This window comes from Meriones unguiculatus, chromosome 21 (genome assembly GCF_030254825.1).
Source record: "Meriones unguiculatus strain TT.TT164.6M chromosome 21, Bangor_MerUng_6.1, whole genome shotgun sequence".
Classification (NCBI taxonomy): Eukaryota; Metazoa; Chordata; class Mammalia; order Rodentia; family Muridae; genus Meriones; species Meriones unguiculatus.
Genome location: NC_083368.1, coordinates 31518933 through 31535663, shown reverse-complemented (window position 1 = coordinate 31535663; position 16731 = coordinate 31518933). Strand labels below are relative to the sequence as shown.

The window sequence follows — 16731 nt, the reverse complement described above, 5'->3', positions numbered from 1 at the left end:
TTTCAAATGTGTCACACAGATACATTAAGATTCTGAAGGAGGGCCCATGAGAGCGAGATGGTTCAAAATGTCAAGGTGCTTGCTGCCAGCTGGTTCGAACCTGGTTCGGTCCCTGGGCCTCACGTGTGTTGGAAGAGAACCGGCTCCCAGAGTTTGTCTGACTGATCTCCACACATATGCTGCAGCACTCGTGTGCTCACATAGACACACACCATGTAAATAAGCAGTCGTAATACAAACTGGACAATGATCCCAAAGTAGTCATTTTATTAGCAAACACAAATCCGAAATGTTTATGATAAAACTTATCAATGTTAAGCAAATACATGCAAACAGTAATTCTACAACCTCGAGGCCATCTCAGTCCTGTTTATCTTGCTGACATCTTCCCAACCACTTCTAATTTTCAGAATCTTCTTCCTTAAGCAGGGCAGGAACAGTATCATTTTGCATGTCAGGACCACAATTGGAAGGATAACGGCTATCATAAAAGTCGGAGGCGTGTACCATACAAATTGATTGACATCTACCCATTTATTCCAGGCAAAAATCAAAGCGTGCACTGTGCCCAAAAGAAGAGAGACAATTCCTAGTTTGCTCTGCAAAAGAAAAAAAAAAACCCATTATGACCCTAAGTAAAGGTTGGTTCAATAATAGTCAATTCCAACCTACCTGATTGGGACTTGTTCTGTTGCTTGGAAATCCTTACATTTATCTATGACAAATGCTTCCCAACATGTTTTTCAACAATGTCCATTTATACATTTTTATTTGTTTTCCTCACCTCGTTTCGTTACCTTTGGGTAACTGTTCCTCCTCCTAAGGTAAGTTGAAAAAGTCTTTGCTTTTAGCCTTATGTTGTCATCCGCCCCATCTGTGCTTTCTCTGCTATTCTGTTTAAGATGTCTTCCTTGAGACATTTTCATTCTATTGGCAGTGATGGGAATCAAAACCAGGGCCTTGTGCATGCTGGCTAAGCAGCCTACCACTGGTCACCATCCCTGGTTTCATTAGGTCATTGACATTATGAAATTTGGCTTTACTGATTTTATTTTCACTTCACCGATCAGGCAATATCTGAAATTAGACACTGTCTTATCGCAGGGTCCTTGCAGAAGTAACACAATGATTGATGTTCTTTGAATATTGCTGAATTGCCTAGAGAATGCTCTAAGGAAATCAATCTCTGTATATCAGCATCTCTATCTATCTATGTGTATGCACACATACGCACACAGCTTTCCAACAAAATCATTTTTTACATTCCAAGTATAATGTGAGGGAGACGGAAGAAGCTGTTACAGATTTATCTCTTTACACAAAATAGAGTCATCCTGATATTTGATACAATGACCCTCCCCAATCTACCACTTTCTTCAGTTATTAATTCTAAAATATTTCCTGATGTCCTATGCTGGAAAAAAATGACATAAAAAAATCACTAGTCCACCATCATTAGAGCTGGTCTATTGATATTGCAATTGTAAGTTCTAGAGGATTCTAGAAAAAGTAATAAGGAAAATATTTTAAAATGTTTGTTTAGTGAACTCAGGAAATGATTGCTGGGAATGACTGGCTAGGTACTTTATTTTGCCCCCCCCAAAAAAAAAATTTTTTGAGGCCTCACAGTGTAGCCTTGGCTATTCCAGAAGTCACTATAGACTAGGCTGTCCAGGAACTAGAAACGCATAGAAATCTGCCTGCCTCTGTCTGCAGGCAGCTGGGATTACATGCCTGACTAGAAATACTTTAAAAAAAATACTAGATTATGGCTGTGGAAAGAAAATTGAGTCCGTTTTGCATATGTCAAAGGGTGTTATAGCTGGGGCAAATGCTAGATTTAGTTTTAGCTTTTTGAGAATCCTACACATTGATATCCAGAGTGGCAGCACTAGTTTGTAATCCCACCAACAGTGAATGAGGGTTTCCCTTTTCTCACATCCTCTCCAGTATTGTCAATATATGTGTGTATACACATATGTACATGTGTGTGTATATATATATATGTATACATACACATATATGAAACAGGGTCTCACTTTGTAGTCCCCACTAGTCTGGAACTCACTACATAGATTAAGCGGGCCTTGGACTCATAGATCTATGTTTTTAAAAAATCATATATTCTGATGCAACAGGAAAAATTCAATGTTTGAACAAACTAAATCTAGACATGAAGAACAATTTGAACCTTTTACAACACTTTGGCATTAAACAGAGAAAGCTGTTCAAAAGAGTCGTCCACCGACATAATTAAGGCATTCTGACAAGGTTCTCCTAGATGGCTTCGGGCTTGGATTCACTTTGTTGGAAACGGGCATTAGCCTGACAAAATGAATATATCTCAATTATTCAGCTGTGCTCTTACGCCTCAGTTAAATAGCAAAGTTCATAGTTTTAGGATCTGACTCATGAAGGTAATACTGTAGTGTTACCAAGTCTTGGGATGAAGTTTCTAGGTTAGTAACTGAAAAACGCCCTTGACTGTTTGAAGATTAATTTTCCTAAATGGTGTTATCTCCTTACAGTCACGTGTTGCACATATAAGCAGGATGGTCTATTCAGCATGCAGTGCCCAATCCCAATTAAATCTGAGAAGGACTGTTCAGTGTATGAGTGACAGAAAAGCCATGTAAGAGAGAATTGCAGGAGGCAGAGAGGAGTCTGTGGCTGCTGGCTGAACACAAAGAATCAGAAACTACTTTGCCAGGAGGGTGTGGTAGCAAGGCTAAGGCAGGCTGGCATAAATGAGACTTGCCAGCCCTATCAGAATGCCCCCAGGGTCTCTTGGAGATGCATATGGACACGTGGAAGAGATAGCGGGGAAGCAACCCACTGTGTGCAGATTTCCAAAACCACCTCCCCATAAAAGGGAACCTCCTCATCAAGACTATGACTCTAAAATGTTTTGACAGTTACTTATAACTGACCTAAGTTGAGCTCCTGGGCTCTTGTTACATGGGCCCTTTTGGGTACATTCTTCCTTCTAAATATGGACTCCTACCTAGAAGATACGTAAGTCCATGACGGGATTCTGAATTCCCAAAATATTTTGAAACTTCAAGTGAGTAAGCTAATTTAAACATAGCTTAGAAAAAGCATCCTTAAAAATTAGATAATAGAGCCAGGTGTGATAGCTCATGCCTATAACTCCAATACTTGGGAGGCTGCCCAAGTTCTGGGCTAGCCTAGTCTACATCATAAATTCCAGGATAGGTTGGGGATATAAGTGTGAGATTCTGTCAAAAAAAAATTTAGGTATCAGAATACCTTCAGTCAATAAAATTTTGTATTTTAGAGAAAGATTTGGTTTTTTTCTACAGAACACAAAACTGTGTAATTTTTAAAGGCATGACTAAGGGATGGGCAAAAGAATGTTTTCATTTGGGGGGGACTAGGAAATCATTTGATATTTCTAAAACACCATATTTATAATTATTGCACAGGAGCAGCAAATTGGCTAAAAAGTTTTAAATGTTGGAAACAATATCTTTGTTTTAGTTATGTCTTTTATTTATGTCAACAAAATGCATCCTGTAATTTATAGATGCAACAGAAATACAGTAAGAAAACCCATTATTAAATGGATCAGTATGCCATCTTTACTACTAAGAAATATTATTTTTATGGGGTAAATCAATATATTCAATATAAGCAGACTAGGATTATTTTTACATAACACACACCTGAATATAGTGAAATTCTCTCCATGTTAAAGAGTCGCTCACAGATGGAATTGATGTCACAGCCAAGAGAGCCAGGAGAGCCAGTCCAATAATCCCCAGAGACACATAAATCTCCATTCTCCAAACATCATGCTCAATCCAGGCATCCTCTTTGTTTTGTTGAACCTGAGGGGGGGGAAGGAATGCAAACCACACTTAATAATATGTGAACTTACCTGATGGCTCACTCGGATGGGAATGTGAAGAACACGCAAACTTGGCTAACCAGGCTGAGGGTAAAGACAGCCGGTCCTTAACAAAGCTGCACTGTCAGGATGTTGAGACTGAGAATATGGCACTGTCTATGCAAGATATTTCTTTATGCTAAACTTGTTATTTTTAGTTTAAAAATACTCCTCAATATAAGATGATAGGTGCTGACGGAGTTATAATAACATTTTTTTTTTAATGCAGAAGAATTTCTCAGAGCATCAGCTGGGTCCTGGTCTGGTCGATTGCTACTAGAAGGAAGGGCTAGTTTGGTAGAGAATTTAGACTTTCTGGTTTGTTCATCTTGTGGCGTGTCATCTTCCTTACCTGTTTGTATGCCCAGTTGAGCAGTTTGTACCGGTAGGACCGCCTCATCGGGTAAGAGAGACTGTAAACCGCGTGCAGCACAGCAAAAAAGAAGCCGAGGAGCCCGAACTGTTTCCTTGCCAGCATCCACCGATCTAACCACGGTGGGAATTTCTTGTACTTGGTTCCGTTGCGAAGCTGTACAACCGCTGCTATCTCTCCTGGCAAATAAACCAGTGCCAAGAGGGTGATGGAGACCACGGGCAAGACTTTGTTAATGACCAGGATTGGGATTTTGTAAAAATACTGCTCACGGATAGTTACCAACGGATAAATGATTTCCCTCAGAAGAGTGTACAGGAAGGTCAGAGACGATACGACGGCAGCAACTTTAATTGGCAAGCGCCAGTTGGGAAAGAATTCCTGCGTGTGCTGAAGCTCGGAGGGGCAGTCTAGTGCTCCAGCATGGTCCGCGTGCTGCGGATGCAAGAGCACGGGTCTCTTCAGCATGCTTGTCTCTCCCGGGCCCTTAAAATGCAAAAGAAAGGGAACATCTTGGTGCGGGGCAAAGAAGTGGGACTTCTCTTACTCCGATAACTTCCTGCTCCATCACCGTGCTTCCTAGTGAACAGGGCATTCAGAAACCTGCTGGTGGACACCGGTCAGCTAAAGACAGGATCGTCCATGTGAGACTGGCCAAAGGCACACGTTGATATCCTGGTGTTCTCCATTGGTCTACTTATTTCCCTCTTTGTGTTTGAGACGGGGCCTCAGGCAGCCCAGGCAGGTTTCAACTCCCTGCATTGCTGAACTGATCTTCCAGCTTCTGGGAAGGCGCTGGGCTGACTGGCATATGCTACCAAATGGGGTTCTGCTCCTCGGTTCTGTTCCTCTTTAAAACGAAAGAGATGCACACTGACATTTAAACTAAAGCTTCCAGCCACAAAGACTTGAAATAATGGAATAATCTTTGTTTTTGTTTGTTTGTTTGTTTGTTTTGGAGTCAGGGTTTCTCAGTGTAGCCCTGGCTATCCTGGAACTCACTCTGTAGACCAGGCTGGCCTTGAACTTATAGAGAGCTGCCTCTGTCTGTCTCCCAATTGCTGAAATTAAAGGTGTCCACTGCCACCATCCACAGAAATAATCTTAAGAAGCCAAGAAAGCATTTTTAAAGAAGTTCAGTATTCTTTGACAAAACCCAGCAAATATATATATCATAATAAAAGTTCTGTAAGATTCTTATTGGTTCCTGAGCAATTATGCAGAGTAGTGACAGTGAATTTATTAATTTAAATGCAAAGGATCTGGAATAATAGGGTCATTACTACTAGAGAAAAAAATATGAATTTCATTATGTGGCTGTAAGGTTTGAATGAGAATGGCAGGAATAAAAATATAAATATATTAAATATATAAATATATGTATATGAATATATATAAATATAAATTTTCTTTAGTCTTGCACTTTGATTTTATATTTCTAAAACAGATAAGTTTATAATCAGAAAGTTGTGGGTTTTTTGTTTTGTTTTTTTGTTGTTGTTTTTTTGTTTTAAGCTATTTACTAACCAGTTAAGTCCTGCAGACACAGTCTGTCTGCTTCTCGGCAAGCTAATACTTCTCTGTCCACCACATTTTTTGGTAGTAACTCAAAAGAAAGTGTGTTGAATAATTTGTCATTTCCTCAAAGGATAAACAGAAACAAATGAAGACAAATTCAAATGGAGACCACAGTGTTTCATACCGTGTTCCTCTGTGAAGCACTTGCTTCTGACAACTTATTTCAGTCCTCGTTTTCCTAGCTGCATGTATGGTGAAGGAGACCTTTCCACGCTTGTCACAATGCTCACGGTTAACTTGTGTGTCTCACTTTATGCAGGGGAGCCTTAATTCCCACAGTGCTCCATAATTACCAGTGTTGAGGAATGACCTCTCTTGCCGTTTGAATTTTCCTTTGAGCCATAAATCACCGTTCTACCCAATGTCTCTCTAATTACCCGGCATGGAAAGGAAATGGGCCTGTAATTCCCGCATGCTAATGCAGCCCAAGTGAATTAGCTGAGAACAATTTTCGGGCTAAGAGTGAAAATTATGATGCAGCAAGTAAGAGAGTTCACTTGAAAAATGAAAATGGTTTTGTTTTAGGGGGTTATTTTTGTTGGTTATGTGCTTGTAATTCTTAACCTTTTTCCTTTTGAATAATTAGTAAAAACAATTGTTAGAATTGCATTTTAAATAATTTAAAAAGTACATGTAACCGAAAATTCCTGCCAATTTTCCAGCTGATGTAGTGAGAAACATTTAATCCTGTGGTTGGACCAAAAGTGGGACAACTGAGTCTTTGCACAAAGACAATTTACTTGGTTAAACAGTGAATCATCATTTACTTGGTGAACCCTCACAGTGCTTACAAAAATGCTTGCAAAACTACTATTATATAGGCCGTCATAACTTCTGCTTTAAAACTTAGAACCATGGGTGTTGGAGCAGAGCAGAAGGGTTCTAGAGATGATCTAGTCCAGTTCATTCACTTTATACAGAAACACAAGGCCCAGGGTATTCAGGGAGCCACGGAAGGTTATTCAGCCCAGCCCACATAACTGGTCAAGTCAACTCAATTATAGTGTACAGCTCCTCACACAGCCAAGCTTCAGTCACAGGCATGTGAGCACAGAGATCAGCAGATCAGAACGGAATGCACTCTCCCAACACCAGTAGGTACAGAATACACTTGAAGCGTGTGTCGATTTTAGTTATTAACTATTACATTCATAGTTACCGTGTAATTGTCATCTTCTGAATTTCCCTTAGGCTTCATTTTCCACAGTTCTTCTCGGTTTGTAATATCTTTACTGATCTCCATGAATATTATGCAATAGTATGCTTTCAGCCTCCTAGAAAAATAAAAATAAGGTCTATTCCATTTATGATACTATCATTTTGTTAGTATTGTATTGTTTTGTGTCTTTTAGTTTTTTTCTTGAGACAGAGTTTCTGCCTGTCCTGGTACTTTCTCAGACTCAGACATTTGCCTGCCTTTGCCTTCCTGGCACTAACGACATGCACCACCATTGCCTGGCTATGATACTATTGTTTGATAGAACAATATAAAGTATTTAGTTGCCTGAGAATTAGAGCAGAAAAATACAATTAAGATTCAGACAGTGAAAAACCTATACATTTAGAAAGTCTCAAATCAGTTCACTAATGCCAACTCTTTGTTTAATGAATGACCTGTTGTCTGGCTGTTATTTTACTTCAGGAAGATTTAACTCTAGATTCTCAGGTAGAAGAAAGGATGCTCCCCTTAAAGGTAAATGGAATCAGGGGTGCATTTTTCAGTTTTGAGTGATGATGCAGTCAGTGGGGGCTCGAGGTAGCTGGTAAGGAAATTCAGGAAGATAGGTTTCACAGACTTCCAGGGCTGATGGTGGAATCTGAAACAATAATGGCTGATCATCTATTTGCAGTGGGATGCCGAGCTGTACTCAGTCACTGACGTGTCTACTTTCTTAGTGAACCCCGTGGAGAAGAAGCTTGGGAGAAACGTTCCATAAACAAAGAAAATTATTCCTCAGCAGCCTCACAGAGCCTAATCCCGGCTTGCTTTGGCATTTTTTATGTAGCACAAACAGGATGCCATATTGTCTTGAATGAGCTCCACATTCACTTCTAGACGATTACACCTGAGATTTATACTTTATCAAATGGAAGAGAAAAGCAAGTCAAACCCACAACAGTTAGGTTGGTAGGAAACATTCTAAATCCTTTGGAATTTCGGCCCACCTGTGATGCCTTATTAAGAGGAAAATTATTTCCAGAAGTAGATTAGAATACTTACAATACTTCTACGTTGTAGAGGGCAGAACTTCACAACGAATAGAAGAGTTGCCTCTTCCTAACACCAACATTTGTTATTATTATTATTATTAATTATTAATTTTGTGCTGAGAATTCCAGAACTACCTACCTAGGAACATTCAGGATGAGACTATAGGTTGAGCACCCCTGATGTGAAAATCACAAAACTGAAATGCTCCAAAGTGCAAATCTGGAGTCTTGACATGGGAACACAAGTGGAAAATCTCACACATGATCTCATGAGAGGGTTTGCACTGAAATTTCAGGTACAGTAAGTATATTCTAATTGTATGTTTCTTTAGATAGGGTCTCAGTATACAGGCCTACCTGACCTGGAACTTGCTATGTACAGCTGGCCTCGAACTTACACATCCACATGCCTCTGCCTCCTGAGTGCTGGGATTAAAGGGATGCACCACTACATCTATCAGTAAGTGCCTGATATAAAATCATCTTCAGGCTAAGTATATGCATAGCAAGTGTATATGAAGTCTGAATGACCTCCTGTTTAAGCTCACACCTTATCCTCAAGGTATCTTATTGAGCTCATGTAAATTATTATATTTATATATTACATATGTATATTAAAAATACCTCCAGCACAAAATATTTTTGTGGAGAGAATAGGGTGGGACATCATGGTACTGAGGGGAGGAGAGAGATGAGGGGGGAGAGATCCGAGAGGAGAGGACTGGGAAAAATCAGGATAAATGAACCAGACCTAAGATATAACTAAAAAGCACATATGATGTGGGAAATCTGACTGGGAGGAAGCTTTGCAGGTCTGGAGGTTTAGGATGGAGAGACTATTGCCCAGAATTGTGCTCTAGGTTAATTAAATAAATCCTAGTCTCTGTGTAGAGATTTGGGTTTAGGAATAACCACTGTTTAACTAAAAGATAAATCAATATTAAATATTAATAATCATCAACACTTTTGGTTCTCAATATGTTTTTGACATTTGACACACAAAGTTCCATTTACTGTTTTGATTGGCCCATGGAACGACCATCCTCTGGTTGTAGAAACATGCAGATGACACAGCCTTGGCCATTCAGAGTTCATTCCTGTGATCATGCTGAGTAGCTTAGGGATGACAGCCAAATCTAGCTGGCAAGTTACAGTCCTCTTTTGATAGCATCTCCAAGTGGAAGAGCATGAAGAGATATCCGTTTTGCTAAGTTAGCATGCCCCCCCTTCTGTAAGTCAGATGACACCTTCACTTGAACACAAGAAAGCAAACACAGAAAAACCAAACAAGAAATAAAGAACAGTGACAAATCCTGGTGGCAATAGTTCAAGTACCTGAGGCCAGATTTTGAATTTCTCAATTACATAGTTAATACTTTCCTTATTTATTTATTTACTTGAGTTTGCATTGGTCACATTTTCATTTGGAAGAATTCTGGGTAGAGTGTATGCCACTCAACAAGCACTTACCAGGCTAATTCTGCATAGACTAACGAAAGGGGACAAACAGAATGAGACTTCCTACCTGCACACAGTCTGTCTTAAAAAATGTGATTTCATACCATTTGGTGATTTTTAGCCAATGTTATAAAGACAGTGGTTTGGGAGGGTTATCTAGGAATAGAATAGCATGCAGCATACTAAAATACAAGAAAGAGTTAACTAAGTTTAGAGTGAGTGTGTTTTAAGTCTGGTGGTCCGCTATGGTAAAGACGGTGACAGATAAATCTATAGTTGTTCACTGTTCATTCAGGGACCACACTGAATAATGATGTCAGACATGGGGAAATACAAAGTTATAGGATACCTCTGCTCTCAAAATCCCTTTCGTTTAGGACAGGCAAACACTCCAGCAAGAACTGTGTGGTCATGAGAGGCATCTTAAAGGACAATACTTTATTGGCAGATGGTGGTGCGGGAAAGGGAGCAGAGAAAATGCATGTGAGCTCTCTTCTATACCCAGTCCTGTGACATGCAGCAAGCACCAGTGCTTGCTGACAGAGAGAGAGCCACTGCACAGAGATTCTGGGTGGAAGGCCAGAGCGGCCCTGAAAGGGTGCCCAGCTACTTGCATGGCACTATGCTGAAGGAAAAGGGCTTATGTCAGTGGTTGTTTACTGTGTGCCCAGAAAACAAAATTTAAGTTATATAAAATATTCTGTCTTCCATCAGACACTAACTAAAACATATAATTGAAGTTCTACAGACTGCCCAGCAAACCCAGCAGAAAACAGAATAGTGAAGAGATGTCAACAACTCTGGGATTTGACCCAACACTCAACCAACCCTCTTCCCTGTTAAAAAGGAAAGCATGGTTTCTGATGTGATTTCTGTTTTGCTGGGTTAGGATGGCTGGCTTGCTGTTCCTGCCAAATATTGACACAGCCCAACTGACTCATGTTTATGGCCAGGAGTTTAGAATTCAAGGAGTCCAATGACTGGTAACATTGTGGGTTGCAGTGCGTGTTTCACCTCAAGCGTCTTTTCGCTTTGCCGCAGTTACTGGAAGACGGGGTGGTATTCTTTACAGTGCTGTTTCTTAAAGCATTGCTTCCCCAGGTCCTTAATTAACATCAACGCTAAATACATTCCCCCTGATTAAATACCGAGATGTGGACCCATTCCCCCACCCCAATCGAACAACGTATCCAAATTTGAAGGGTACTTAAATTCTTTGTCTACAAATGCCCGTCAGTTGCTTTCACCAGAGTGGCTTACTTAAAGTCTTTGCTTGACTATTTTGGAGAAAACCCGAATGCCACCCAGATCCCGAAACAGTAGGACCGGCGTTCCAAGGACTTCGAAATGAAAAAATTCCATCAACTAGGAAACCAGAAGCCCAAACAGCGCGACCAGGTACCAGCCATTCATCAGGCGAGGCAAACTTGAGGAGACTGCCAAGTTGGCAAACTCACCGCGTGAACCCAGTCTGACTGCAAACCTGGCCACCGTCCTAAGCCCTAACTAAGCCCCGAGCCTGGGCCACCGAGACCTGCTCCCCGCGGGGCCAACCGAGGGCAGCGGGGGACCGAGGAGGGGCGCAGGGAGCTGCGCCGCCCGGAGCGCCGCCCCCCGCCCCCCGGCTCGTGGGGACCCTCCGCACCCCTCCCTGCGAACGCGACGAGGGACTCACCCGCTTCTCCGTGGAACGGGACGGCGAGGCGCTGCGGGGACTCCCGGTCCCACGGAGCCTGCTCCCCGCCGGCCAGCGCAGCCCGCTCCGCAGACCCCGCCCCTCGGCCGCCGCGCGCACTGCGCCCCCTGCCGGCCGTCGCCTCCCGCTCACCCGGGGTCGCTTAGGCGCCGGTGGGCGGGGCGGAGCCCGCCGAGCGCACTTCGCGGGTCCCCGACCCGGCTCGCGCGCGCGGCGGGGGGGGGGTGAGTCCTTGACGCCCCACACTGTTTTGTTTGTTTTATTACTGTATTTTATTTGAGACAGGATCTTGCTGTGCGCTCTGGCCGGCGTGGGACTCACTATGCATGTCATTTACCTGTTTGCTTGGTTGGTTTATTTAAGTTTCATCACAGTTTATTATTATTGCAGGTATGTGGATGACCGTTGTGGTACATCAGACGGTAACTAGGTAGGGTGGCCACAAGAAGCAAGGGTTGAGAGGAGCTCGAAATAAACCCGTAACTCTGACTCCAGGGACTAGCCTCCCTCCCTCCCACCACGTGGGTTCTGAAGACTGGACGGAGACTCCAGAAACAAACCCACAAGGCGGAAGGAACAACTGCCCGTTAGCTGGGCCTCCACCCCGAGTACAGTTTTGAAGGCGGCTGAGGGAACTTCCGCTCTCCCACCTCGTCCCACCATGCCGCGTGTTGTAACGCTCCGTCTCTAATTCTTGGAGTCACTGACTCTCCTCAGAGTGTGTGAAGGGCCTTTGAACATTAAGTTACCCTGGGCTGACACCTTGTGGTCAAATAGGCTCTTACAGCTTTTATTTCTAAGGAAAGAAGGGAGGGAGGGAGGAAGGGAGGAAGGGAGGAAGGGAGGAAGGGAGGGAGGGAGGGAGGGAGGGAGGGAGGAAGGGAGGAAGGGAGGAAGGGAGGGAGGGAGGGAGGGAGGGAGGGAGGAAGGAAGGAAGGAAGGAAGGAAGGAAGGAAGGAAGGAAGGAAGGAAGGAAGGAAGGAAGGAAGGAAATCATTAAAAGGAAGGAACTTCTGGTTCCTGGGCTAAGGCTCACAATCAAAGGGAAAAGGGTTCTGTTCCCAGCACCTGCGTGTCCTCCAGGTTCCTCTTTGTTAGCCAAAATCTTCTGGGGGAAAAAAAGGTTGCAGAAAGCACAGGTTAAATAAATTAGGTTATATAAATAAGTCTGCATACCAAAGTTGCACCAAAATATCCTTTCACATTATCTATCTATCTATCTATCTATCTATCCACCTACCTATCTATCTATCTATTGTGGGCAGGTGAATGAATTAACATTCACTCATGATACACACGTGGACATCAGATGATAACTAGGTGTAGTAGCCACAGGCAGCAAGAGTTGAGAGTAGTTCAAAATAAACCTGTAACTAACTCCGACTCCTGGAACTACCCTTCCTCCCATCACATGGGTTCTGGAGAGTGAACTCAGACCCCAGGAACTAACTCACAAGGTGCAAGGAAACAATTGTACTGACTGAGTTGGGCCTCCACACAGCTATAGGCCAAGGACATCCCCACACACCGATTTCATGAATCCATGCGCCTTTGGAGGACAAGTTCTGGACTATTGCAGATCTTCGGACTTCCATTTTAGAAGTAAATGGAGTAATGTGGTGTGAAAGGAAAAGTAGAGAAGACCCTGCTAAGAATGATTATAATGGGGCAGAGGCCAGGTAAAGAGAGGCTGAACACCATCAGCACATTCAGCACATCGTGTACACGGAACCCTCTGAGACGTATATTGATGGGGCTTAGAAAACATTAAAAAAAATAGCTAGTGGGGGGGGGCTGCTAAGCTCCACCACAGGTCTCTTGGCTCTGACAGAATCTGATTTTATTTTTAACCACAGAGAAGTTGATAAGCACTTCTTATAACTGAAAACCAACAAACGTGTAGTGTAGTAATACCTCTCTTTCTCCCTCACACCTCCCTTCTTCCACCTCTCCCTTTTCTTTCTCCCTTTCCTTTCTTTTTGTTCTTTCTTTTATGGACTTGAGCCCAGGGCCTCACGCTGTACCACTGATCCAGAACGTGCAAGCATTAAGAAGGCCAAGGGGAATGTGCTTTCTCTCATTTCTTGATGACTTTCTCACAATAATCATATTTTGTCCTTCATTCTCCTTTCTGGAGCCTCTGTTCATTTCCATGTATTTCTGCTTGCTCAGAGCTAAAACATTCCTAAGAGGAGATCGCTTTTGCACAGCGACACAGACCTCATCTCAGCAGCTTTTCTGAGTTCTCATAGCACCTTAGAGTCTCATTTCATCTTAAAAAAAAAAAAAAAACCTACAAAAACCAAAAACACCTAGGTGCTAATACATTCCTTAAGTCTATTAATAAGTACTTATTAAGAACACCATGCTACAAGAAAACACACATAATCAACTAACCTGGGAGGCTCACAGAGACACTCACAGAGACTGAATCGTAAACCAGGGAGCCCTCATATGTCTTACCCAGGCCTCTACATACATGTTATAGTTGTGTAGATTGATTTTCTTGTGGGACTCCTAACAGTGCGAGCTGGGGCTTTCTCTAACTCTTTTGCCAGCCTTTAGGACCCCTTTTCTCCTACTGGCGTGTCTGGTCCAGCCTTAATATGAGAAGAGATGCTCAGTCTGATTGCAACTTGAATGCAATGAGATGGAGGAATGGGTACAGAAATTGTGGTATTTTTACACAATGGAATACTACTCAGCAATCAAAAACGAGGAAATCATGAAATTTGCAGGCAAATGGGGGGGTCTAGAAAAGATCATTCTGAGTGAGGTATCCCAGAAGCAGAAAGACACACATGGTATATACTCACTTATATAGACCTATAAGATAGGATAAACATAATGAAATCTATACACCTAAAGAAGATAATCAAGAAAGAGGACCCGGGGTAAGATGATCAATCCTCATTTAGAAAGACCAATGGGAGGTGCATTGGACGTAGGAGAAAACAAGTAACAGGACAGGAGCCTACTGCAGAGGGCCTCTGAAAGACTCTACCTAGCAGTGTATCAAAGCAGATACTAAGACTCATAACCAAACCTTCAGCAGAGTGCAGGGAATCATATGAAAGAAGGGGGAGTTAGTATGATGTGGAGAGGATAGGGGCTCCACAAGACCAAATATATCTGGGCACAGGGGTCTTTTCTGAGACTGACACTCCACCAAGGACCATGTATGGATATAACCTAGAACCTCTGCTGGGATGTAGCCCGTGGTAGCTCAGTAACCAATTGGTTTCCCTAGCAAGGGGAACTATTACTAGTAAGGACTATTTCTAACAGGAACTCAATGACTGGCTCTTTGACCTCCCCACCCCCCAAGGGAAGAGCAGTCCTGCTAGGTCACAGAGGACTTTGCAGCCAGTCCTGAAGATTCCTGATAAAACAGGGTCAGATGAAAGGGGAAGAGGTCCCCCCCATCAGTGGACTTGGAAAGGGGAAGGGTGGAGCTGAGGGAGGGAGGGTGGGGTTGGGAGGGAATGAGGGAGAGGGATACAGCTGGGATACAGAGATAATAAAGTGTAACTAAAAATAAAAATAAAAGAACGCAGCGGAGTTGTACAGGGAAACTGGTTAGTTGGTGTCATTCAATCAAAAAGGCAGAGACATGGTTGTGGAAAACAGCAGGCTCTGTGCTCTGTTTCCATCTGAGAGAGGGTCGTGTCTCTCCCCAGTTATCAATCAAGGAAACCACTCCTCAGCGTTATACCTGCCCTTTGAAAGTTGAACCTCACAAGTTTGAAGGAGCTTGAAGGAGCCACTGGATGTTGCGCAGCGCGACCACGACCACAAGGTGGCTCCAGAGGCTTTCGTAGTGGGGGAAAAAACAGTCTGGTCTCTGGTGTGACAGTTTTCTGCTTATGCTACCTTAATAAATGTTCTGTTGCTCTCCTTGTGGAGCTCCTGTCCCCTCCAGGTCTTTCTATCTCCCCCTTCTTTCCTAAGATTCCCTGCACTCTGCCCAAAGTTTGGCTATGAGCCTCTGCATCTGCTTTGATACCCTGCTGGGTAGAGTCTTTCAGAGGTCCTCTGTGGTAGGCACCTGTCCTATACCCTGTTTTCTCCCTCTTCCAATGTCCATCCTGTTTGTCTTTCTGAGTGAAGATTGATTGTCTTAACCAGGGTCCTCCTTCTTGCTTAGCTTTTTTAGGTGTACAGATTTAAGCATGTTTACCCTATATGTCTAATATCCACTTATAAATGAGTATATACCATGTGTGTCTTTCTGCTTCTGGGTTACCTCACTCAGGGTGATCTTTTTTGTTCCCACCATTTGCCCAAAAATTTCATGATTTCCTTGTTTTTAATTGTCGAGTTGTATTCCATTATATAAATGTACCACAATTTCTGCATCCATTCTTCTGTTGAGGGACACCTGGGTTGTTTCCAGGTTCTGGCTATTACGAATAAAGCTACTATGAACATGGTTGAGCAAATGTCCTTGTTGTGTACTTGAGCATCTTTTGGATATATGCCTAGGAGTGGTATAGCTGGATCTTGAGGAAGCACTATTCCTAATTGTCTGCAAAAGTGCCAGATTGATTTCCAAAGTGGTTGTACAAGTTTACATTTCCACCAGCAATGGAGGAGGGTTCCCCTTTCTCTACAACCTCTCCACAAGTATGTATTGTCACTTGAGTTTTTGATCTTAGCCATTCTCATGGGTGTAAGGTGAAATTGCAGGGTCGTTTTGATTTGCATTTCCCTGATGACTAAGGACTTTGAGCATGGGCACAGGGGTCTTTTCTGAGATTGGTACTTCAACCAAGAACTATGCATGGAGATAACCTAGAACCCCTGCACAGATGTAGCCCAGGGCAGGTCAGTATCCAAGTGGGTTCCCTCATAAGGGGAACAGGGGTTGTCTCTGACATGAACTCAGTGGCTGGCTCTTCGACCACATTCCCCTAAGGGGGGGGGGCAGCCTTACCAGGCCACGAAAGAAGACAGTTCTGATGCAACCAGTTTTGATGAGACCTAATAGGACCTCCCCATCAGTGAAATTGGAGAGGGGCATAGGAGGAGATGAGGGAGGGAAGGTGGGATTGGGAGGAAATGAGGGCTGGAGGCTACAGCTGGGATACAAAGTGAATAAAATGTAATCAATATAAAAAAATTAAAAAGAGCATAAGAAAAAAATATTCTCCAGTCCTGATGAGACCTGATAGGCTAGGGCTAGAGAGGAGAGGACACCTCCCCTATCAGTGGACTGGGGGAGGGGCACGGGAAGAGAAGAGGGAGAGGACATGGGAGGGGGCTACAGCTGGGATACAACTTGAATAAATTAGAATAAGTAACAAAGTAAATAAATAAAAAGAAAAATGTTCTCACATTTATTGTAAGGATAGAAGTTTGACATTTGTTGTGGTACTGTGGATATAATGATTCTTAATGATAGCCCATGTTTAGAACAAGCATTAAGCTCTGTCTGCTTAGGATCACTTCTAATCTATCCATCTTTTGTTTCCTAGCATCTGTGTATTTACTCATGTATATGTG

The 16731-nt window shown here is 42.8% G+C and overlaps 1 protein-coding gene across 1 annotated transcript; it reads right to left on the bottom strand.

Annotated features, from left to right (window-relative positions):
• Nucleotides 1–242: 242 nt before the first annotated feature.
• Steap1 (STEAP family member 1) lies at nucleotides 243–11305 on the bottom strand. The gene is made up of 5 exons (XM_021660213.2): nucleotides 11206–11305; nucleotides 7021–7135; nucleotides 4263–4769; nucleotides 3687–3851; nucleotides 243–599 (listed from the first exon to the last, which is right to left on the bottom strand). Exons 2-5 carry the CDS (start codon nucleotides 7102–7104, stop codon nucleotides 342–344), a joined length of 1014 nt encoding a protein of 337 aa, XP_021515888.1. The 5' UTR covers nucleotides 7105–7135; nucleotides 11206–11305; the 3' UTR covers nucleotides 243–341.
• Nucleotides 11306–16731: the final 5426 nt, after the last annotated feature.

Coding starts and splice junctions, on each gene's coding strand:
- Steap1 (XM_021660213.2), bottom strand. CDS start 7,104: ATGGAGATCAGTAAAGATATTACAAACCGAGAAGAACTGTGGAAAATG. Junction 4,770..7,020: donor CAGAAGATGACAATTACACG/GTAACTATGAAT, acceptor TTGCATTTTAAG/GGCCCGGGAGAGACAAGCAT. Junction 600..3,686: donor GAGAATTTCACTATATTCAG/GTGTGTGTTATG, acceptor TTTCTTTTGCAG/AGCAAACTAGGAATTGTCTC.